Genomic DNA, 25164 nt, shown 5'->3' on the forward strand with positions numbered 1-25164 from the left:
AAACAATACCCAAGCTTTGATCCAAGTATTGGAATTAATTGTTTATTTGTTTTAAGGATAACATAGGCTGGTAACCTTTCTTTCCCTCTCTACATTCTAAACCATCCACAATGTTAGATGTCGTTCAAATCTCAAATGGAGAATTATGTGCGCAAGGCAAAAGAGGCCGGAATTGGCGAACCTTACCTCGAGGACAACATGAGTGATGGGTATTATGAAGCATACTTTGACCAAGATGTGGAACATGATTTGACCAAACCTGTGTACTACCCCGGAAGTAAACACTATCCAATAGACGTTCCCGATAGTCCACCGGAACAAAGGGTTGAGCCGCCAAGGCACTAAAGTTATCATCCACCTACAATACCGATGTATCATCCCTCTGAAGTACCAACATACCACCCAACAGAGGTTCACACTTACCAACCCTCGGAGGTGCCGCAATACTATCCAACCGGGTACCTACCAAACCCTCACCCATCCTATGCTTTCCTTTCCAATTTACCTATCAAGGAAGAACTGAAATCTCCCATCCTCCGATTGGATGAAATGTCACTCTGATCAACGACGATGGCATACCGGAATCTCCACTTTCAACGAAGTTAACTCCCAACCAAACAACGGTGAAGGACCGTCCCGCAAACCTAGAAAGAGGGTAATGATGCCCTGTGAAATTTTCCAGATGCCCCCAATAAACAATGAAACCACACAACCCATGGAGGAAGATGAACCGGAAGAAGAAGAACTCGAAGAAGAGGAGGAAGAGGAGGACCCCGAAGAAGAGGAGGATCCTGAGGAAGAGTTTGAACCGGAAGAAGAGCATCCCAATAATCCTAATGAGATTCAACATCATTGGATGGATCACTCACTTCCCAAAATCCAAGCTACGGTTCTGTTGATCCATATGTTCAATACCTTGAGAAACTCAAGAACCAAGCTTCGTCAAGCTTCCCACCATTCCAAGGGGTGTTCCCAACAGAAGAGGAACAGGCTGATGAGATCCGAGAGCAAAACCGTGCTGCTAAAACCTATCTCTACCTTGCATCCGACATGACTTACGTTCCGTATCCATAACCGAGGAATCATTACGAGATGGTGACATTGGGTTACCGCGACCCACCACCACAATACGGATACCCCAACGTAGTCCCACAGTCGTATGAAGAACATTTGGACCGTGCTCTACATGAAACCGACGATTGGCGAAAGAAGGTGGCTGAGGAAGGAAAGAAAAAGAAGAACATGGGAGAAACATTTCTTAGCAAATGCAGCAAATTAATAAAGGTTGTGAAGAAGTTTTTGAAAGATTGAAGATGGTGGAGAAGGATGAAGTTGTGTGTATAATGTAATAATATGTGTTATGTGTAATAAGAATAATAAAGAACGTTTGAAACGTTCTTATGTAATGATAGGATGATCAATATATATATATATATATATATATATATATATATATATATATATTCGTCAAAACGATATATATATATATATATATATGTGTGTGTGTGTGTGTGTGTGTTGTAAAATAAAATATATATATCATTTGTGATATATATATTAATGTGAAATAAGATATGTATTTAATATAAGAAATTTGTTAAATTTCAGTAAAAGACAAAATTAAAAAGAAAACGTCAGACCAAAGTAATAATGAGAATGCTCGAGAAGAAAAAGAAATAAAAGACAAGGGAAAAGGCCCCGAGAATGAACGAGAAGAAGAAATTTCGAAAAAATACATGAATAAAATTCAAAAGATGATTAAGAAAGCAGTAAGAGAAGAATCTGAGTTTAGATCACAATCTAGACAATCCAGAAATTCTCGATCTGTTAATCCTTCTCAAAAATCCCAAAAATCCCGTCTGAATCCGTCTCGTGTCGAGGAGAGTGTTCATGAATCTAACGCCGACGGTGGAGTTAGGCGAGAGTTTAAGAAACTAAAAATTAGTGGGTGTTCATTTAAGGACTTTAAATACTATGGACCAAAAGAGTTCCATGGGGATAAGGGAGCCATCATAACCGTGAGGTGGCTGGAAGAAATGGAAACAATAGTGATCACAAGTAAATGTTTCGACGAGGAAAAGATCCAGTATTCTGCCCTTATGTTCAAGGGAGAAGCACTTGAGTGGTGGAATACGTTGTTGATGAGTAAAGGGAGAGAGGTGATGTATGGCCTGACTTGGAATGAGTTTAAGGCATTGTTGATGGGAAAATTTTGTCCCATGCATGAAACCGACCAAATCCAAACTAAGTTCCTCAATCTTAAGGTCGTAGGGACAAATCTCCGAGACTACAATACCAAGTTCCATGAGTACTGTCCCCTTGTTCCCCAGCTGGTTAACCCTGAGTCCAGGAAAGTTACACGATACATTTGGGGACTACCGCGGGAAATCCGCGACATGGTGAGGTCTCACCTAACTTAAACCGCCGACTCCGCAATGGAGTTAGCTGGTTATTTGATGGGCGGCATGGTCCGCAACAAAGAAGATCGAGGACAAGAAGGTTACAACAACAACTGTTCAAGGGAGAACGAGTGGAGGCACAAACTACAAGGGCAAAGGCGCAAACCAAAGTCGATTAAATTCAAGTGCTACGCCATTCAAGACTTGTAGAAGGTACCACAAAGGCCGATGCAACTTTACTCCGCCTCCAAAAGTGTGTGAATCATGCAACCGTACGGGTCATGCGGCTGCTGACTGCTAGAAGAAGAAAATGACGTGCTACAACTGCAAAGAAATGGGCCATCTCAGTTTCGAGTGCCCAAAGAACAAACCCGCTGCTGGTGGTGCGGGTGGAAGTGGCAAAGACAAGAAGGGAAACGCTCGAGTCTTGGTACTCGACACAAAGAAATCCGCTGACATACAGGAAACCATTACCGGTACGTTTCTAGTCAACGACACCTATGCTAGAGTTTTATTTGATTCGGGTGCTAATTTGAGTTTTATAGATTATAATTTTTGTAGTCTATTAAACAAATCATTAATAAAGTTAAATAAAACTCTAAGCGTCGAGACTGCTAGTGGCGAAATTGTTAAAATCTCTGAAGCCCTTGAAAACGGAAAAATACTTCTAGCTGGTTATTTTCTGCCTATTTGTTTGGTGCCCATGAGTTTGGCTGGTTTTGATATTGTACTAGGTATGGATTGGTTATCCGATAACCATGCTCGTATCATCTGCAATAGCAAAACCATTGAACTTCAAGCCCCCAATAAACGAACAATTCGAATTGAAGGGGACAAAGACGCTGGCCAAGTTAGCATAATCTCCATGATTAGGGCTAACAAATGTTTAAATCAAGGATGCCTCGCATTCATGGCCTACGTCACTGAAGAGTCCAAGCCAAAGGAAATTAAGGATGTTCCTATTATTTCTGACTTTTCTGATGTCTTTCCTGATGAACTCCCCGGAATTCCTCCCAATCGTGAAGTAGAGTTTAGGATCGATCTCATTCCCGGTACTGCTCCGATCGCCAAAGCTCCGTATCGCTTAGCGCCAACCGAGATGAAGGAATTAAAGAAACAACTCAAAGAGCTCTTGGAGAAAGGTTTCATTCGACCGAGTTCGTCACCTTGGGGAGCACCAATTTTATTCGTCAAGAAGAAGGATGGATCCATGCGTATGTGTATCGATTATCGTGCGTTAAATAAAGTCACAATCAAGAATCGTTATCCACTCCCTCGAATTGATGATCTTTTTGACCAACTTCAAGGTGCTAGCTTCTTTTCTGAAATCGATCTTCGTTCTGGCTATCACCAACTCAAAGTCCAATCCGAAGATATCCCAAAGACTGCTTTTCGAACAAGGTATGGACATTATGAGTTCATGGTTATGCTGTTTGTGTAACAACGTAAAAATTTCGAGTTCAAAGTATCAACTTTCTAAAGTCTAGGGACTAAAATTGCCAAATTCTAAACTTGAGGGTTAAAAATGAAAGTTCTGAAATCTTGTCCTATCGCGCTACGCGATGGACAAAAAGAGAAGCCCATCGCGTACCGCTATGAAGCTTCTGACACGTTTTGACACGTGTGCCACGTGGCACACGGTGGCACTATGTGCTGCCACGTGTCACCACGTGGCATCACTGCTGCCACGCGTCGCCATGTGGTGCAACGGCAGCCACGTGGTAGACCTACGTGGTGATTCATAACACCTATATCGCGATACGTGATAGGTGCCCAAAGGACCCATCGCATACCGCGATGGGATCCAAATTTGGCTGTAAATAGGAGGGCTACGGGTTCTCACAATCCACATCTCATTTCACACACTTATATCTCTCTCTAGCTTCTTTCTAACCCCCGAGAACCCGACTCACGATCCACCTCGATAAACATGCCATATTCCCTCGTAAAACGTGCCCCGAACCTTCGTTTGTGTACAACGTTTCCTTGAAGTGCGTGCCACCCTCCACCCACATACCAAGAAGGTGTTTGTCGTAATGGCGATGAGTCTCGATAAGCGTGCCATCGTGTGTTGAAGATTGGCGTTCGTTGATTTAATCGAGAAAAGAAGCGGCGTTGGAGTGCTGCTCGAGTCCCTAGAGTTTCTAAACGCCAACGAGGTTAGGCGTAACGACAACTCAATATAATATAATATTATATTCAAGGCTTAAGCCTTAACTCGAGGTTATGCTCGATACCTCGATAAAAGAAAATAAAGAAAAGCATAACAAATAAATGAATAAAAGAATGAATGTTGAATATTGTGATTACATATATATGTGTGTAAGTATATATGTATATATTCTTTGTTATGAAAATATTATTTAATGAATAAAGAGTGTTCTTAAATAATAAAAGAAAAAGATTACGTTTCTTAGAGAAGAAGAAACGCCGGGTTTTTATTATAAACTAAAGGTTTATAATTTACTTTTAAACTAAAGGTTTTCAAGTAAAATAAAATGAACTAAAGGTTCATCGAGGATTGAGATAAGACTAAAGGTCTTAAGCCGGATCGTGTATCCGACTAACAAATATTTATACTCATACTATAGGTGCGAGATAAAGAAGGGAAAGACCCTTGGACGGTGAGTAAAGCCGATCCTAAAGAGATAAGGTGAATACGCCCCCAAACTTTCAAACTTGTTTTCAAATGAGTCAAACTTGTTATATGAAATTGTTTACAAGAAACTATGTGTTCCTAAAACCGTTATAACTATGGGTATAAACCTAGCCCTCAGGTTGTGGTATACGTATGTCTGGATCCTTACATAGGTGGTACTATGCGATGAATGGGCATGATCGCACCACCCTTGGTCGTAGGACACTCTCCTGCAGAGAGTACGACCTTATGTGTATATTTACAAATACTTAACTAAGTCGAACGCTGCGGTGTTTGCTGAGGTGACCTAGAGTAGAGGCTCTAGTTTATAATATGTTATTTGACTTTGTTATTCCTAAGCCACGTTGGGCCGAGGCAGGCGTAGTCTCGAGGGGTAATAAAGTAAAAGAAGTTATTTTGCGTCAGCGTGTTCACCAGCATTCGTTGCTGACGTATTTTCTTACATTTTACAGGTGAACAAGATTAGCGCTTGGAAGTGTCGAAGTGCTATTTTAAATCCGATGTCTCGGATATATTTTGTAGTAACTTAAAGTGGTAGTTTGTAAACATAAACAACTAATCTTTTGTTAACAACTCTAAAAGTGTATTTTATAATCTCGTCTTTTTGAATATATGTAAAAATTATATTTCGATCCTTAAAGTTGTATAAGTTTTCCGCAAACTAACGCAACTCTGATTTATTTGCAATATTGGTACCAACTGTTGGGTCGCACTCCTAGGCCTAAGATGGGGGTGTGACAGGTTGGTATCAAAGCCATCGATCTTAGCGAATTGGGTATCATAAAACAATACCCAAGCTTCGATCCAAGTATAGGAAATAATTGTTTATGTGTTTTAGGGATAAGATATGCTGGTAACCTTTCTTTCCCTCTCTACATTCTAAACCACCCGTAAAACTATATGTCATTCAAAGCTCACATCGAAGACTTTGTGCGCAAGGCAAAGGAGGCTGGAATTGCCGAACCCTACCCCGAAGACAACATGAGCGATGGATACTATGAAGCCTACTTTAACCAAGATGTAGAACATGACTTGTCCAAACCCGTGTATTATCCTGGAAGTCGACCCTACCCAATAGATGTTCCTGATAGTCCACCGAAATAAGGAATTGAGCCACCAAGACACTCAAGCTACCATCCATCAACAATACCAATGTATAATCCCTCCGAAGTACCGATGTACCACCCATCAGAGATCCCCACTTACCAACCCTCAGAGATACCACAATATTATCCAACCGGATACCTACCAAACTCTCAACCATCCTCCGAGTGGATGAAATATCTCTCTGAACAACAAGAATGGCATACCGGAAGCTCCACCTTCAAAGAAGTTAGTTCTCAACCAAACAACGGTGAAGGACTGTCCCGTAGACCCAAGATGAGAATAATGATGCCTTCTGAGACTTTCCAGATACCACCAATAAACGATGAAACCACACAACCCATGGAAGAAGATGAACCAGAAGGGAGGAACCGGAAGAGGAAGAGGAACCAGAAGAGGAGGAAGATCCCGAAGAAGAAGAAGAACCCGAGGAAGAAACTGAGGAAGAACCGGAAGAAGAGCATCCTGATAACCTTCATGAGATGCCAAGCCCAATGGAAGGATCATTCACTTCCCAAAATGCAAGCAATGGTTATGTGGATACGTATGTCCAACACCTTGAGAAACTTAGGAATCAAGCTTCGTCAAGCTTCCCACAATTTCAAGGAGAAATTCCCTCAATCCAAGAACAAGCCGATGAGATCCGAGAACAGAACCAAGCTGCCAAGACCTATCTCTACCTTTCATCTGACAGGGACTATGTTCCGTATCCAGAGCCGAGGAATCACTACGAGATGGTGACTCTGGGTTATCACGACCCACCTCCGTAGTATGGATACCCCAATGTAGTCCCACAATCGCATGAAGAACATCTGGATCGTGCACTGCACGAAACCGACGATTTGAGGAAAAGGTAGATGAGGAAGAAAAGAAAAAGAAGAAAGTGGGAGAAACACTCCTTCGTAAGTGCAACAAACTAACGAAGGTTGTGAAGAAGTTCTTGAAGAACTGAAGATGATGGAATAAGATGTGAAGTTATGTGTGTAAAAATAGTCCTGTATGTTATGTGTATAAATAAAAGAACGTATGAAGCGTTCTTAGTAATGATAAGGCGAACTATATATATCGTTGAAACGATATATATACTTATGTGTAATATATATATATATATATATATATATATATATATATATATATATATATATATATAAATGTGAATAAATAAAAATGTGTGTTTGATAAAATAAATGTTGTTAAAATTTCAGACTTAATTGAAAAAGAATAGAAAAATATGTCTGAACAAAGTAACAACAATGAAAATGCTCGTAGAGAGAAAGAGATAAAAGATAAAGGGAAAGGCCCCGAAAACGAGAATGAGCGAGAGGAAGAAATTCCTGAGAAATATATGAATAAAATTCAAATGATGATAAAGAAAGCTGTTAGGGAAGAAACCGAGTTTAGATCTCAATCTAGACAATCTAAACATTCCCGATCTGTTAATCCTCCTGTTCATCCTTCAAAATCTGTGAAATCCAGTCTGAGCTCTCATGAGGAGGGTAGTTTTCATGAGTCTAACGCCGATGGTGGAATTAGACGAGAGTTTAAGAAATTGAAAGTTAGTGGTTGTTCGTTTAAGGATTTCAAATACTATGGACCGAAAGAGTTCCATGGTGACAAAGGAGCTATCACAATCATGATATGGCTCGAAGAAATGGAAACCATAGTTATAACAAGCAAGTGCTCTGAGGAGGAGAAGATTCAATATTCCGCCCTAATGTTTAAGGGGGAAGCGCATGAATGGTGGAATATGTTGCTGATGAGTAAGGGAAGAGACGTGATGTATGGCCTGTCATGGGATGAGTTTAAGGCCATGGTGATGGGAAAGTTTTTTCCTATGCACGAGACCGATCAGATCCAAACAAAATTCCTAAATCATAAGGTCGTAGGGACAAACCTCCGAGAATACAATACCAAGTTCCTCGAATATTGTCGCCTTGTTCCCCAGCTGGTCAACCCTGAGTCCAGCAAAGTCACAAGATACATATGGGGACTGCCGCGGGAAATCCGCGACATGGTGAGGTCACACTTGTCTCAAACCGCTGACTCTGCAATGGAGTTGGCTGGTTACTTGATGGGCAGCATGGTCCGCAACAAAGAAGTGGACAAGAAGGTGACACCAACAACTGCTCAAGGAAAGACTGGAGGAAGTTCCAACTTCAGAGGCAAGGGCGTAAACCGAAATAACTCTACTCCATGTAAGACCTGTAGTAGATACCACAAGGGTCGATGCAATTTCGCCCCGTCTCCTAAAGTATGTGAATCCTGTAATCGTACGGGACATGATGCTGCTAACTGTTGGAAGAAAAAGATGACTTGCTTTAATTGCAAGGAAAGGGGTCATCTAAGTTTCGAGTGCCCAAAGAACAAACTTGTTGGTGGTGGTGCGGGTGAAAGTGGCCAAAACAAGAAAGGAAACGCTCGAGTCTTCGTACTCGACACAAAGAAGGCCGCTGACATGCCGGAAACCATAACCGGTACGTTTCTAGTCAACGACACCTATGCTAGAGTTTTGTTTGATTCGTCAACGACACCTATGCTAGAGTTTTGTTTGATTCGGGTGCCAATCTAAGTTTTATAGATTATAGTTTTTGCAGTCTATTAAACGAACCATTAACAAAATTAGATAAAACTCTAAGCGTCGAGACTGCTAGTGGCGAAATCTTTAAAATCTCCGAAGCCCTTGAAAACGGAAAAATACTTCTAGCTGGTTATATTCTGCCTATTTGTTTGTTACCCATGAGTCTGGCTGGTTTTGATATTGTAATTGGTATGGATTGGTTATCCGATAACCATGCCCGTATCATCTGCAATAGGAAAACTGTTGAAGTTCAAGCCCCCGATAAACGAACAATTCGAATTGAAGGGGACAAAGACGCTGGCCAAGTTAGCATAATTTCTATGATTAGGGCTAACAAATGTTTGAATCAAGGATGCCTCGCATTCATGGCTTACGTCACTGAAGAGTCAAAGCCAAAAGAAATCAAAGACGTCCCTATTGTTTCTAATTTTTCTGACGTCTTTCCTGATGAACTTCCTGGAATCCCTCCCGATCATGAGGTAGAATTTAGGATTGATCTTATTCCTGGTACTGCTCCGATCGCCAAAGCTCCGTATCGCTTAGCACCAACTGAGATGAAGGAGTTAAAGAAACAACTCGATGAGTTATTGGAGAAAGGTTTCATTCGACCGAGTTCGTCGCCTTGGGGAGCGCCAATTCTGTTTGTCAAGAAAAAGGATGGTTCCATGAGGATGTTTATTGACTATCGTGCGTTAAACAAATTCACAATCAAAAACCGATATCCACTCCCTCGTATCGATGATCTTTTTGACCAACTTTAAGGTGCTAGCTTCTTTTCAAAAATTGATCTTCGTTCCGACCATCATCAACTTAAAGTCCAATCCGAAGACATTCCAAATACTGCTTTTCGAACAAAGTATGGACATTATGAGTTCACGGTTATGCCGTTTGGACTTACTAATGCCCCAGCTGCATTCATGGACATGATGAATCGTATTTGCAAACCTTACTTGGATAAATCTGTTATCGTATTCATCGACAATATACTTGTTTATTCTAAGTCAAATGCTGATCATGAAATCCACCTCCGAACTCCGCTCGAGATTCTTAGAACCGAGAAATTGTATGCCAAGTTCTCGAAATGCGAGTTCTGGTTGCACGAGGTACAATTTCTTGGACATATCATTAACGTAAACGGTATTCAAGTGGATCCCACTAAGATTGAAGCTATCTCTAAGTGGGAGGTCCCAAAGTCGCCAACCGAAATCCTAAGTTTCTTAGGTTTGGCCGGCTATTACCGTAGATTCATCGAAAACTTTTCTCGTATCGCCGATCCCCTAACTTCCTTAACTCGTAAGAACATCAAGTATGATTGGGGAACGAAGCAACAAGAGGCGTTCGATATACTTAAACAAAAGCTCACCCAAGCACCTATCTTGGCTTTGCCGAAAGGTACTGAGGATTTTGTGGTATTTAATGACGCGTCCACACTTGGGTTTGGGATGTGTACTAATGCAACGCAAGAAAGTAATCGCTTACGCCTCTCGTCAACTCAAAGTACACGAAAAGAACTACACGACTCATGATCTAGAGTTAGGCGCCATAATCTTTGCGCTAAAGATATGGAGGCACTATCTCTATGGAGTAAGATTTACCGTGTACACTGATCATAAGAGTTTGACACATATTTTCGACCAAAAAGAGCTCAACATGAGCCAACGGCGATGGATGGAAATGCTCAATGACTACCACTGTGAGATCGTTTATCACGAAGGTAAAGACAACGTTGTGGCTGATGTCTTAAGTCGTAAAGAACACGAGAAGCCAAAAAGAGTCTAAGCGTTACGTCTAGAACTCCAAATTGATCTCATTGAACAAATCAAATCCGGGCAAACTCAAGCGATCAATGAAAACCAAATCTCCGACGAAAAGCGTAATGGCACCATTGACTTGTTAGTCAAAGGTGATGATGGTATCCTTTGACTCGATAATAGAATATGGGTACCAATCGTTGGAGGATTGCGTGAGAAAATTTTGAACGAAACTCACAAGTCAAAATACATGATGCATCCCGGAAGTGATAAGATGTATCACAACCTCAAAGCAAACTATTGGTGGAATGGAATGAAAAGGGATCTCGCTTCGCACGTTGCAAAATGTCTTACTTGTTTGAAAATCAAGGCTGAACATCCAAAGCCTTCAGGATTGCTTCAGCAACCTGAACTTCCCGTATGGAAGTGGGAGTTAATAACTATGGATTTCATTACCAAACTCCCGAAGACGACTCGACAACACAATGCTATTTGGGTTATTGTGGATCGATTAACAAAATCCGCACACTTCATACCCATTAATGAGTCGTACTCAATTGATAGACTAGCTCGTATTTATGTGAACGACATAATTGCTTTGCATGGAGTACCGCTATCTATCATTTCTGATCGAGACAGTCGTTTTACGTCTCATTTCTGGAAAAGCTTCCAACAAGCTCTTGGTACGATGTTAAACCTGAGCACTGCCTATCATCCGCAAACCGATGGGCAAAGTGAAAGAACGATTCAAACGTTGGAAGATATGCTTCGGGCTTGTGTGATTGATTTAGGTGGAAGTTGGGACGACCACTTACCCCTAATGGAATTCTCATACAATAATAGTTATCACGCAAGTATTCAAGCCGCACCATTCGAGGCGTTATATGGTCGAAAGTGTAGAACGCCCGTGTGCTGGTCTGAAACCGGAGACAATCAGTTATCTGTACCTGAGATAGTCCAAGAAACCACCGATAAAATACTTCAAATCCAAGAACAACTTAAAACGGCGCGTGATCGTCAAAAGAGTTACACTGAAGTCTGCCGTAAGCCGTTAGAATTTAATATCGGTGACAAAGTGTTATTGAAAGTTTTGCCTTGGAAAGGCGTAGTTCGCTTCGGTAAGAAAGGAAAGTTAAGTCCTCGATTCTTTGGACCTTTCGAGGTACTTGAACGAATCGGCACTGTTGCATATCGATTGCGACTGCATGAGGAAATGCAAGGAATACATGATGTATTACATGTTTCGAATATGCGTAAGTGTTTAACTGATGAATCTTTGGCTATGCCATTAAAAGACGTCGAAATTAACGAGAACTTAAAATTCATTGAACGTCCAATTCAAATTGAAGATTCGAAAACAAAGAAATTGAAAAGAAAAACCTTGAAAATTGTGAAAGTTAAATGGGACTCACTTAGAGGGCCCGAATATACTTGGGAACTCGAATCGGAAATGAGAAAAAAATACCCCCAACTATTCTTGTAAAGCAATCTCGAGGACGAGATTTGTTTCAAGGTGGGGAGGATGTAACAACGTAAAAATTTCGAGTTCAAAGTATCAACTTTCTAAAGTCTAAGGACTAAAATTGCCAAATTCTAAACTTGAGGGTTAAAAATGAAAATTCTGAAATCTTGTCCTAACGCGCTACGCGATGGACAAAAAGAGAAGCCCATCGCGTACCGCTATGAAGCTTCTGACACGTTTTGACACGTGTGCCACGTGGCACACGGTGGCACTATGTGCTGCCACGTGTCACCACGTGGCAACACTGCTGCCATGCGTCGCCACGTGGCGCAACGGCTGTCACATGGCAGACCTACGTGGTGACTCATAACACCTATATCGCGATATGCGATAGGTGCCCAAAGGACCCATCGCATACCGCGATGGGATCCAAATTTGGCTGTAAATAGGAGGGCTACGGGTTCTCACAATCCACATCTCATTTCACACACTTATATATCTCTCTATCTTCTCTCTAACCCCCGAGAACCCGACTCACGATTCACCTCGATAAACGTGCCATATTCCCTCGTAAAACGTGTCCCGAACCTTCGTTTGTGTACAACATTTCCTTGAAGTGCGTTCCACCCTCCACCCACATACCAAGAAGGTGTTTGTCGTAATGGCGATGAGTCTCGATAAGCGTGACATCGTATGTTGAAGATTGGCGTTCGTCGATTTAATCGAGAAAAGAAGCGGCGTTGGAGTGCTGCTCGAGTCCCTAGAGTTTCTAAACGCCAACGAGGTTAGGCGTAACGACAACTCAATATAATATAATATTATATTCAAGGCTTAAGCCTTAAGTCGAGGTTATACTCGATACCTCGATAAAAGAAAAGAAAGAAAAGCATAACAAAGAAATGAATAAAAGAATGAATGTTGAATATTGTGATTACATATATATGTGTGTAAGTATATATGTATATATTCTTTGTTATGAAAATATTATTTAATGAATAAAGAGTATTCTTAAATAATAAAAGAAAAAGATTACGTTTCATAGAGAAGAAGAAACATCGGGTTTTTATTATAAACTAAAGGTTTATAATTTACTTTTAAACTAAAGGTTTTCAAGTAAAATAAAATGAACTAAAGGTTCATCGAGGATTGAGATAAGACTAAAGGTCTTAAGCCGGATCGTGTATCCGACTAACAAATATTTATAATCGTACTATAGGTGCGAGATAAAGAAGGGAAAGACCCTTGGACGGTGAGTGAAGCCGATCCTAAAGAGATAAGGTGAATACGCCCCCAAACTTGTTTTCAAATGAGTCAAACTTGTTATATGAAATTGTTTACAAGGAACTATGTGTTCCTAAAACCGTTATAACTATGGGTATAAACCTAGCCCTCAGTCTGTGGTATACGTATGTCTGGATCCTTACATAGGTGGTACTATGCGATGAATGGGCATGATCGCACCACCCTTGGTCGTAGGACACTCTCCTGCAGGGAGTACGACCTTATGTGTATATTTACAAGTACTTAACTAAGTCGAACGTTGCGGTGTTTGCTGAGGTGACCTAGAGTAGAGGCTCTAGTTTATAATATGTTATTTGACTTTGTTATTCCTAAGCCACGTTGGGCCGAGGCAGGTGTAGTCTCGAGGGGTAATAAAGTAAAAGAAGTTATTTTGCGTCAGCGTGTTCACCAGCATTCGTTGCTAACGTATTTTCTTACATTTTGTAGGTTAACAAGATTAGCGCTTGGAAGTGTCAAAGTGCTATTTTAAATCCGATGGCTTGGATATATTTTGTAGTAACTTAAAGTGGTAGTTTGTAAACATAAACAACTAATCTTTTGTTAACAACTCTAAACGGGTATTTTATAATCCCGTCTTTTTGAATATATGTAAAAATTATATTTCGATCCTTAAAGTTTTATAAGTCTTCCGCAAACTAACGCAACTCTAATTTATTTACAATATTGGTACCAACTGTTGGGTCGCACTCCTAGGCCTAAGATGGGGGTGTGACAGGTTGGACTTACTAATGTCCCAGCTGCGTTCATGGACATGATGAAGCGTATTTGCAAGCCTTACTTGGATAAATTTGTTATCGTATTCATCGACGACATACTTATTTACTCTAAGTCAAAGGCTGATCATGAATTCCACCTTCGAACATTGCTTGAAATTCGCAGAACCGAGAAGTTGTACGCAAAGTTCTCGGAATGCGAGTTCTGGTTGCACGAGGTACAATTTATTGCTCACATCATCAACGTCAACGGTATTCAAGTGCACCCCGCTAAGATTGAAGCTATCTCTAAGTGGGAAATCCCAAAGTCGCCAACCGAGATTCGAAGTTTCTTGGGTTTGGGCGGCTACTACTGTAGGTTCATCGAAAATTTAACTCGTAAGAATATCAAGTATGAATGGGGAACAAAGCAACAAGAGGCGTTCGATATACTTTAACAAAAGATTACACAGGCATTTATACTGGCTTTTCCAGAAGGTACTGAGGATTCTCATTCCGGTTTGGGATGCGTACTAATGCAACGCAAGAAAGTAATCGCCTACACCTCTCGTCAACTCAAAGTACACGAAATGAACTATACAACTCACGATCTAGAGTTAGGCGTCATAATCATTGCACTTAAGACATGGAGACACTATCTCTATGGAGTAAGATTTATCGTGTACACCGATCACAAAAGTCTAAAACATATCTTTGATTAAAAAGAGCTCAACATGCGCCAACGGCGATGGATGGAAACGCTCAATGACTACGATTGTGAGATTGTTTACCATGAGGGCAAAGCCAACGTCGTGGTTGATGCCTTAAGTCGCAAAGAGCATGAAAAACCAAAAAGGGTCCGAGCGTTAAGGCTAGAACTCCAAATCGATCTTATTGACCAAATCAAATCTGCTCAAACTCAAGCGATCAATGAAAACCAAATTTCCGATGAAAAACGTAATGGCACCATTGACTCGCTAGTCAAAGGTGACGACGATATCCTTAGACTCAAAAATAGAATTTGGGTACCAACCATTGGAAATTTGCGTGAGAAAATTTTGAATGAAGCTCACAAAACTAAGTACATGATGCATTCCGGGAGCGAAAAAATGTATCACAATCTCAAAGCGAACTATTGGTGGAATGGGATGAAAAGGGATGTCGCTTCGCATGTGGCGAAATGCTTAACTTGTTTGCAAGTCAAGGCTGAACATCAAAAGCCTTCGGGATTGCTCCAGCAACCCGAACTTCCTGTATGGAAGTGGGAGTTAAACTATGGATTTCATTACCAAACTCCCGAAACGACTCGACAACACAATGCTATTTGGGTAATTGTGGATCGATTGACAAAATCCGCACACTTTATACCTATCAATAAGTCATATTCAATGGATAGACTAACGCGTATCTATGTGAACAACATCGTTGCTTTACATGGAGTACCGCTATCTATAATTTCTTGTAACATCCCGAAATTTCCAAAATAATATTAATTATATTATTTAATAATAGAGGGAAAGTTTACTCGGATTATCGAGAAATAAATAAATAGAGTAGGAGTTGGTATGGGTCGGGCTAGTGTTGGGTAATGGATATGGGTTATGGACTTGGGTTATGAAAGAAGGAAGGAGAGTCCATGGGCTTGAGCCCATGATCCCTAAATATAAATACCATTAATCACCATTTAATCCTCATTCTCACATATTTCATACACCGCCAAAACACACACTTAATATTTCTTTCTAGTTCTTCCTTATATCTAGCCGAAATCAAGAAGGAAACCGAGCACCGACCCGAGGTAACGATAGTTTAATATTGTATGAGCTTAACCCGTTAGATAGAGTTGCGAAAAGACGAGCCGACACCGTTAAACCATTTAAATCATGAGATCCGGGTGGAATCGGGTATAAAACGAACCTATGATGAGCTTAGGGATCATCCTAGCTCAGATCTGGATCGAACGGGGCGAAAAACGGTGAAAAACGAGTTAAAACTTGTTTTTCCGGTGGGTTTGCGTATTTCCGGCGGCTTTCCGGCAATGACGGCGCCAGAAAAGTTAATATGAGGATAGAGGTGTCAGGGAATGTTTTGACATTCCCTGACCTAACCCTAGTTCGCTATGGGAACTTAGCAAATCGGAGGGTGATTCTTTAGCTGATTCGCTATGGAAACTTAGCGAATCAGAGGGTGATTCTTTAGCTGATTCGCATAAGGAAGCCTAACAAACTAGGCTTGATTCTTTATCCGATTCGTTAAGGGAAAAGGGTAACGAATTACCCTTGATTCGTTAAGACCATTCGTTAACAGAGATAACGAATTAGAAAGTCCAATTCGCTAAGACCAAAGTAACGAACTAGAAGTTTAGCATAATGACAGAATGGTCCCTGTACTTAGAAAGGAATGAGATAATTACATAGTAGCCCTTGGACTTTGATAATTTATGAAAGATGCCCTTAAAAAATTTACGAGTAACGATTAACTAACCGGGTAATTATTCAATGAAGTAAAATCGGCTTAGACACGTAAGACTAATTAAGTAGTAATGAGAATGGCTAGAGTAGTATTTGATATTAAATTATTAAACAGTTAGACGCGCACAGCTTGAGAAGGAATAACCAAGTAACCAAGTTCAGGTGAGTTTCTAGCTCCATTTCCTTGCTATGTTTTCGGGGCTGTATGCATACTTGATGTGATTAGTTAATACACTTACCTTAAGTGGTAAGTGTATGCTATAGATGTTATACGAGGTAGCTATTATACAATGTCTGTCGGTACGTGAACGATCTTCGGATATTTCACGTATCGCCAAGGATAGTGATTGCCAAGTGGTTATTAGTGTGTATGAATGCTATGATGTGACTTGCTTATTATGTAAATGATATGAAGCGTGTTGTAGACAAGTAGAGGTAGAGTGTGTTAGAAGTGGCAAGAGTCTAGTAAGAGTGTTAGTGGCATGACGATAGTACGTGGTAGGGTAAGCCTATACGTGACTACGTCATTAAAGTGGCAAAGTTGCATAACGTTATACGTTATTAAAGTGGCAAAGTGGTAGGTGTAAATAAGAGGCTAAGTGGTAAGGTGAGCAGGTTAGATAGTGGACTACGTGTCTTCAGATACGTATATGATGCATGTAGTGGTTGTATGATAAGTTGCTTGATTAACTAGAACTCACTCAGCGTAGCTGACTTTTAGTATGCACGCAGGTGATCAGACCAAAGAACTAGCATGAGGATGGCACATGGCATGGATTGAACGGCTAGCATCTAAAGATGGAAGAAAAGATGTTTTAAATATAATGATTTGTTTTATGGTATCAAAGAAGAGATTGAATGTTTTGTAACGAATGCTTCAAGTAAACGTTTCCGCGAAAGTTTTAATTAACTCTGATTGCAAGAACTGTGTTTATGAGTAAATCCGATGCTAAAGTAGGGCTACCGGGAACGAGGCCTTACATTTCTGATCGAGACAGCCGTTTCACGTCTCATTTCTGGAAGAGCTTCCAACAAGCACTCAGCAAAAAGCTTAACCTTAGCACCGCCTATCATCCGCAAAGCTAAAGGACAATTCAAACGTTGGAAGACATGCTCCGCGCTTGTGTAATAGACTTAGGTGGAAGTTGGAACGACCACTTACCCCTAATGGAATTCTCGTACAATAATAGCTATCACACAAGTATTCAAGCAGCACCATTCGAGGCGTTATATGGTCGTAGGTGTAGAACGCCCGTGTGTTGGTCTGAAACCGGAGACAATCAATTATCTGGACCCGAGATAGTCCAAGAAACCACCGACAAGATTCTCCAAATCCGAGAACGACTTAAGACGGCACGTGATCGCCAAAAGAGTTATGCCAATGTTCGTCGTAAGCCGTTAAAATTTAATGTTGGTGACAAAGTTCTTTTAAAAGTCTCGCCTTGGAAAGGCGTTGTTCGCTTCGATAAGAAAGGAAAATTGAGTCCCTGATTCGTTGGACCTTTCGAAGTACTCGAACGAATCGGCACTGTTGCATACCGTTTGCGACTGCCCGAGGAAATGCAAGGGATACACGATGTATTCCATGTTTCGAATCTGAGAAAATGCTTGACCGATGAATCTTTGGCTATGCCATTAAAAGAAGTTGAAATAAACGAGAACTTAAAATTTGTAGAACGTCCAATTCAAATAGAAGATTCGAAAACAAAGAAATTAAAAAGAAGAACGTTGAAAATTGTGAAAGTTAAATGGGACTCGCGTAGAGGGCCCAAATATACATGGGAACTCGAATCGGAAATGAAAAAGAAATACCCACACTTGTTCTTGTGATGCAATCTTGAGGACGAGATTTATTTCAATGTGGGGGGGATGTAACATCGTGAAAATTTCGAGTTCAAAACATAAACTTTTCAAAGTCTAGGGACTAAATATGCCAAATTCCAAACCTTAGGGTTTAAAGAGAAAAATCTGTTTTCTTGTCCTATCGCGATACGCGACGGGACAAAAGACAAGCCCATCGCGTATCGCGATGAGGCTTGGTCAAAGTTTCTGGAAGGGAGTCAACAGCGATACCAGATCGCTGTTGACTTAACATCATCGCGTATCGCGATGAAGTGGTCTGACACGTTTTGACATGTGTGCCACGTGGCACACGGTGGCACCACGTGTCGCCATGCGGCAAGCCTACTCTCTGACTCATCTGACCTATATCGCGCTACGCGATAGGTCAGCCTAAGGACCCATCGCGTATCGCGATGGGATCCAAATTTTCGTCTATAAATAGCAGCCAAGGGCAGCTCATTTCCACACACCAACATCAGCTCTCAAGTCTCTCTCTAACTTCTCACTAGATCCCAACAATCATATTAACAATCCGCCTCGATAAGCGTGCCCCGATATCTCGTTTGTGTACCGACGTTTCCTCGAAGTTCGTACCACCCACCACCCGCATACAACCAAGAAGGTGTTGTTATCATGTTGATGAATCTCGTAAAGCGTGTCATCAAGTGTTGAAAGATTGGTGTTCAACGACAAGGAAGAATGTTGATCAAGTGGCGTTGGAGTGCTGCTTAAGTTCCTAAGGGTTTCCAATACGCCAATAAGGTTAGACGTAACGACAAATTAATATAATATAAGGATTAAGCCTTAAGTCGAGGTTATACTCGATACCTCGATAAAAGAAAAATAAACATAACAAATAAAAAGAATAAAAAGATTGAGTAGTAAATACATATATATGTGTGTAAGTATATATGTATATTCTTTGTTATGAAAATATTATTTAAGTAATAATAAGTATTCTTAAATAATAAATAAAAAGAATACGTTTCTTAGAGAAGAAGAAACGTCGGGTTTTAAATATAAACTAAAGGTTTATAATTACTTTTAAACTAAAGGTTTTCAAGTAAATGAACTAAAGGTTCATCGAGGTTGAGTTATAAAATAAGACTAAAGGTCTTAAACCGGATTGTATATCCGACTAACAAATATTTATACTCGTATTATAGGTGCGAGATAAAAAGGGAAAAACTCTCGGACGGTGAGTGAAGCCGATCCCAAAGAGAAAAGGTGAATACACCCCCAAACTTTTATAAACTTATTTTCAAATGAGTCAAACATGTTATATGAAAATTGTTTACAAGGAACTATGTGTTCCTAAAACCGTTATAAATAAGAGTATAAACCTAGCCCTCAGGCTGTGGTATACGTGTGTCTGGATCCTTACATAGATGGTACTACGCGGTGGGCACACCGCACCGCCCTTGGTTGTAGGACGCTCTCCTGCAGGGAGTACGACCTTTTGTGTATATTTACGGGTACTTAACTAAGTCGAACGTTGCGGTGTTTGCTAAGGTGACCTAGAGTAGAGACTCGAATTTATAAATGTGTTAATTTAACTTTGTTATCCCTAAGCCACGTTGGGCCGAGGCAGGCATAGTCTCGATGGATAATAAAGTAAAAGAAATTATTTTTGCGTCAGCGTGTTCACCAGCATTCGTTGCTGACGTATTTTATTTACATTTTGCAGGTGAACAAAGTTAGCACTTGGAGTGACGAAGTGCTTTGAATATCCGGTGGCTCGGATTTATTTTGTAAACTTAACATATTAAATGGTGGTTTGTAATTATAAAACAAGTAATACTCTTGTAACAACTTAAACGGATATTTTATAAATCCCGTCTTTTGAATATATGTAAATATTATAATTTGATCCTTGAAGTTTATAAGTCTTCCACTAAATTAACGCAACTCTGATTTATTTACAATTACGGTACCAACTGTTGGTCGCACTCCTAGGCCCAAAATGGGGGTGTGACATTTAACTAAGTACACACAACACCTTGTTATTTATAGTATGTGGGTAGCATATTTATAGTTAAAAAACCGGTTCCAATGGTCAAAAACGGCTATATAGCCGTTGGAACCGGTTTCTAACGGCTATATTGTTTAAATTTCAAAAAAAAAACGGTGGAACCGGTTTTTACGTAAACCCAGTCCCGGTTTCTACCCCAACCGGTTCCACTGGGTTCCCATTTTAGGCCATCGGGTCGGGTCCGGAACCGACCCGGGTCCTGACCAGTAGCGGTCCCATTTTGTATCCTGTGTGAAAAAAACTGGTTCCGAACCGGTTCTGGGTTTTAAAAATACCCAATTTTGTGCACCTCTATATAGAACAGATACCATAAATAGGCCATAAGAGAAAAATGGTGTCCTCTATTGTTATGGTAGCTATATGGTGTTTATGGAAAGTTAGAAAATGAGTGCATATTCGAAACAAGCCGGTGAAGATTGATAAGTTGCTTGGAGATATTAAGGTGCTGAGTTTCTTATGAATAAAAAATAGCTAATTGTTTAGATTTGGATTGGGATAAATGGAAATTATTGACCGTGTAAGTTTTTGTGGTCTTGTTTGTTGTCGGCACTTGGTATCTTCCCGGTAGAAATGGTTTCGGCCTTCAATGAAATTTGTTCAAAAAAAAAATATGACCAATAACCTAATCATATATTTTTTATTGGTTCATACCCGGCCGGTTCTGACTTTGTTGACTAAACCTGAAACCAATTCTTGATAGAAACTTGTTTTTAAAAAGACCGAATTGCGCACATCTAATGGGAATCCAGCTGTACTTATTGGGTAATGGGAACAAGTTGATGTGCATTGGGAAATTGCAATTTGGAAGTCTCGAACACAAACATAATCATATTCTAAGCTATAAAACTACATGACAAATGAACATCAACATGCACACCTACATATTACAACACAGTGGCCTGCCTAAATAACTAATCTGAATCTTAAAAGTTAAAGCCTCACATCATGGCTAATAGTATACTTTTACAGATCTTAGAATAACTCACAAAATTCATGATCAATATAAAAGCATAAACATGAAAATTTTATTCATAACTTCTGCCTCAGTTTTAAAAAGCTAAAAAACCAAAGTCACCAAGAAAGAAAAGGAGCAAGCAAACATCCACCATTCACTTTGCCACCAAACCAATCTACATAAATCACCAAACATCCATTCATCTACTCATTATATTTACAATAACTATACACCATTCACCTTTGTTAGGTCAAAGTCAACTCGGGTCAAAGTCAGAGTCAATGGTCAGCATGCTTTGCAAAGGTTATTAGTCGTGACAGATGAACGCTGCTCTCGAATCGGACTTGTGGGCACACATAACCTGCTCCTTTTAGGTTCAGAAATCCTCACATTAGATATTGCAACAGCGAGTGCATCCACTAAACCAGAATCATCTTGTTCTTCTGAGTTATCATTACTTAAACTTCTGGATGTTGTTATTGGAGGTGAGTGGTTAATTACTGAAGTAACAGTCAGCCTTCTAGTCAACTCAAGTACAGATGTTGTGGCTGCTACTTGTGAAGATGATCCTGCTTGATGCTTTGACTTTGACTTGAATGATAAAGATTTTAAGTTGCGTTCTGTGTAGAATATAATCCACGGATGGCCTGCAACAAACGTTTCATTAGGCTTGTAAACGAACCAAAGAAACAAGAAAGGTGCATGTTCGTGTTCGCTTGTTTAACTTTAACCGAACAAATGATAGAACAATTAAACAAACGGGGTTTATAGTTGTTCGTGTTTGTTAGTTAAGAAAATGAGTGCGTTTGTGTTTGTTTATGTTCTCGATTATATATAAACAAACTAACTGAACATAGATGAAAAAACATAACCAGATAAGCAATACGTAAAATATTTTATTGAATACATAAACGAACAAACTTAAAAAGCGTAAACTATGAACGTAAACAAACAAGCGTAAACATAAATGAACGGACAAAACACGTGTTCACGTTCGTCCATTTAAATAAATGAACAAAAATCTTTGATCTATTTGTCAATAAGTGAACTTCCTGCCAAATGGTTTACAGAATGTTCGGTTCATTTACCGGCCTAAATTTAGTTATTATAAATGTAATTTTGGTTATATTTCATCTTGAGCAGGTGAATAATTTATTTAAAAAAAAAGCCAGGTTAAATAAAAGTCACACGGGCTGATCGGGTAAAAGGTAACCCAAAGTGAATTCAAATGCTTACAAGTTACAACCTTAATTTAAAAGTTAAACTAATATATTAATAATATAGTTTCATAACTTGAAACATTAACAATTTACAAAGTTCCAAGAAAATGAAACAAAAGAATGTTGACTAGTCAACCCAATCCGACCAAGACCCATTTTGGTCAACTCAACCCATACAAGTGTGAGCAATGCCTCAAGAGAAAATGTTAAAACTTTGGAAGTAAATTAGTGATTAGTATTAGTAATACATGCTATTTGATTGAAAATTGAGTAACTTACTTAATACTTCATCAGCTGTGATTCTAGAATCAGCATTCCTTGTAAGAATGCGTTCAAGCAAATCGCGTGCAGGTTTGGACATGGATTCCCATACTCCCGTGTGAAAATTGAGTTCCACAGTTTTGATTGCCTCAAAAACATCTTCCAATGAGTCTCCTTGAAATGGCAAAACACCAACCAAAAGCGCATGTAAAAGAATACCAGCACTCCAAACATCCACTTTCTCACTGTAGTTTCCACTTAAAACTTCGGGTGCCACATAAGCAGGACTTCCAGCTAATCCAGCTAAGCTCTGACCTGTAATTAGGACAGTTAACAAACAAATTTCACATTTCTATAGGCATGTAAACGAAATATTCTAAATGGACAGTTCAGAAACATATACGTACACAAAATAACATAAACAAACTAACACAAATTAAAAGCAATGGTGAACATCCAAACTAAAGTCTAAAATACCATAATATTGACAATTACGTCCAACAATTAAAATCTAAACAAATATATCAAATAAATTTTAAATTGGCCTTAAGATTTTATATGAAAATAAAACTGATCTTAAACATATATTAGAGAAAAAATATTCAATGAGTATTTAAAAAGGCATAAAGGAACTGACATAAGTGAACAAATATAAGTGAACGTAAATGAACAAATATAAACTAATAATGTAGTGAAAGAACATAAAACTTGTTTTTATATCCGTAAGGAACATAAACATAAACAAACTTCACGCCAAACAGTTCACTAAACATTCGGTTCGGTTCGGTTACAGTCCTACATACAAGCAAACATTTATTTATAACCAACAAGCAACAGAAAATCATACCATTTGTGATCCTCATCGCCAAGCCAAAATCTGCAAGCTTAATCTTCCCAGAAGTCGTTAAAAGAATATTCTCAGGCTTCACATCGCGATGAACGACACCCATATCATGACAATATTTAATCACCATCATCAACTCCTTGAATATATTAGCAGCCCGTTGTTCAGAATACCTACCTTCTTTAGTCATTTGATCAATCAACCTTCCACCTGAACACAACTCCATCACCAAATGAAAAGACTCCAAATCCTCATAAACCGCCTTCAACGTCACAACACCCGGATGCCCCGACAAATGCTGCATAATCTCAACTTCCCTATGAACCGTCTCTTCCCCTTTCATCAACGTCTTACACGCAAACTCCACACCAGTAACCCTACACCTACACAACCAAACCGACCCAAACTTACCCTTCCCGATCGTATCACCCTTAATATAATCCTCCACAATCTTATTCTTCCTCCCCATCTGAGTCGCTACATCGATACACCCAATCTTCCTCTTTATCCCTCTACCCGACAAAACCAACGACGACGTTGCACACGGCGGAGCCGTGGCCGCGATTCCCGCAAGCCGCTTCTTACACGATCCGTTACCGTCATCACCACCATACACCACATCTTCCTTACAACACCTTTTCTTCAACCTAACATAATCCTCTAACGAGTAATGACACTTGAGATTTGATATCAACGACTCCGAATCGCCAGTCGACTCCACAATCTTCTCCTCCTTATTCTTATCATTCCTCCTATTATTATTATTAATATCAGAGTTTAATAAGTCACTACCTTTTCTCTTCTTCCTCATGAAACCCTAAATAATTAAACCTAACCCTAAATCCCTAATTTCACTCAATTCAATCCTACAAAACAAAAATTAACACAATTAACAACACATAACGTAAACTCGGTTAATCAATTGTACGTAAATCAATACAAAATCAGTAAAATCGAAGTATAATCAAATTAGGGCAAATAAACGAAACTTGAAGCGGCAATTGAAACGAAGAATGTGGATAGAGAGTGTTAGATGTGATAATCAACATGTGATTGATGAAACTGAAGGTTAAATGGAGCCCTAGAATCATCCATGGGTTGAGATCTGAAGATTTGGAGGGGTTTTAACGAAACGCCATGTTGTTATTATTATTAATATTATTATTGTAGAAGGAATTGACGTGTCGAGATTTGCAGGCGACCAGGGTATGTGTTTTTCTGTTGTTTTCTTTTATACGTTATGTATGTACGGTATAAATATATATGGTTTTTTTTTTTTGAATGGCCAACTAAGTAACGCTGGGTACTCCTTACGCGGCCCCCATTGACTAAAGGTAGCCCGAGCCGGCCACTAGTCCGGACAGACAGAGCCCTAACGGTCCACCTGTTGAGGGATTCACCAGATAAATATATATAATGATGGTAAAAAGAACAGAGAAGGCTATAATATAGGTGGGAATGAGATAAGTTAAAAAGGGTAAATTGATAGGAACAGACTTTACGAGAATTCTATTAAATTCATTCAACTTTTTTTTTCTTTTCAGTCAAATCATTAAATGTTTTGATGTTGTGAGTCTTCTTTTTATAGATAA

General features: G+C 39.6%; 2 protein-coding genes across 3 annotated transcripts; one reads left to right on the plus strand and one right to left on the minus strand.

Moving 5' to 3' along the window:
* The first annotated feature begins 1754 nt into the window (after positions 1 to 1754).
* LOC143586490 (uncharacterized) lies at positions 1755 to 2420 on the plus strand. The gene has a single exon (XM_077068031.1). The coding sequence runs from the start codon at positions 1755 to 1757 to the stop codon at positions 2418 to 2420; it is 666 nt and encodes a 221-aa protein (XP_076924146.1).
* An 18752-nt stretch (positions 2421 to 21172) lies between these two features.
* On the minus strand, positions 21173 to 24808 carry LOC143586476 (serine/threonine-protein kinase PEPKR2-like). 2 transcript variants are annotated; one of them, XM_077068020.1, is made up of 4 exons: positions 24562 to 24808; positions 23576 to 24438; positions 22747 to 23043; positions 21173 to 21894 (listed from the first exon to the last, which is right to left on the minus strand). In XM_077068020.1, exons 2-4 carry the CDS (start codon positions 24381 to 24383, stop codon positions 21533 to 21535), a joined length of 1467 nt encoding a protein of 488 aa, XP_076924135.1. In that variant the 5' UTR covers positions 24384 to 24438; positions 24562 to 24808; the 3' UTR covers positions 21173 to 21532. The 2 variants fall into 2 exon arrangements, with proteins under 2 accessions (XP_076924135.1, XP_076924134.1); XM_077068019.1 differs by having other exon boundaries at positions 23576 to 24808.
* Between the last annotated feature and the right edge of the window lie 356 nt (positions 24809 to 25164).

This window comes from Bidens hawaiensis, unplaced genomic scaffold (genome assembly GCF_021521415.1).
Source record: "Bidens hawaiensis isolate Kalapana, Puna unplaced genomic scaffold, B.hawaiensis_p1.1 tig00034679_1, whole genome shotgun sequence".
NCBI lineage: Eukaryota > Viridiplantae > Streptophyta > Magnoliopsida > Asterales > Asteraceae > Bidens > Bidens hawaiensis.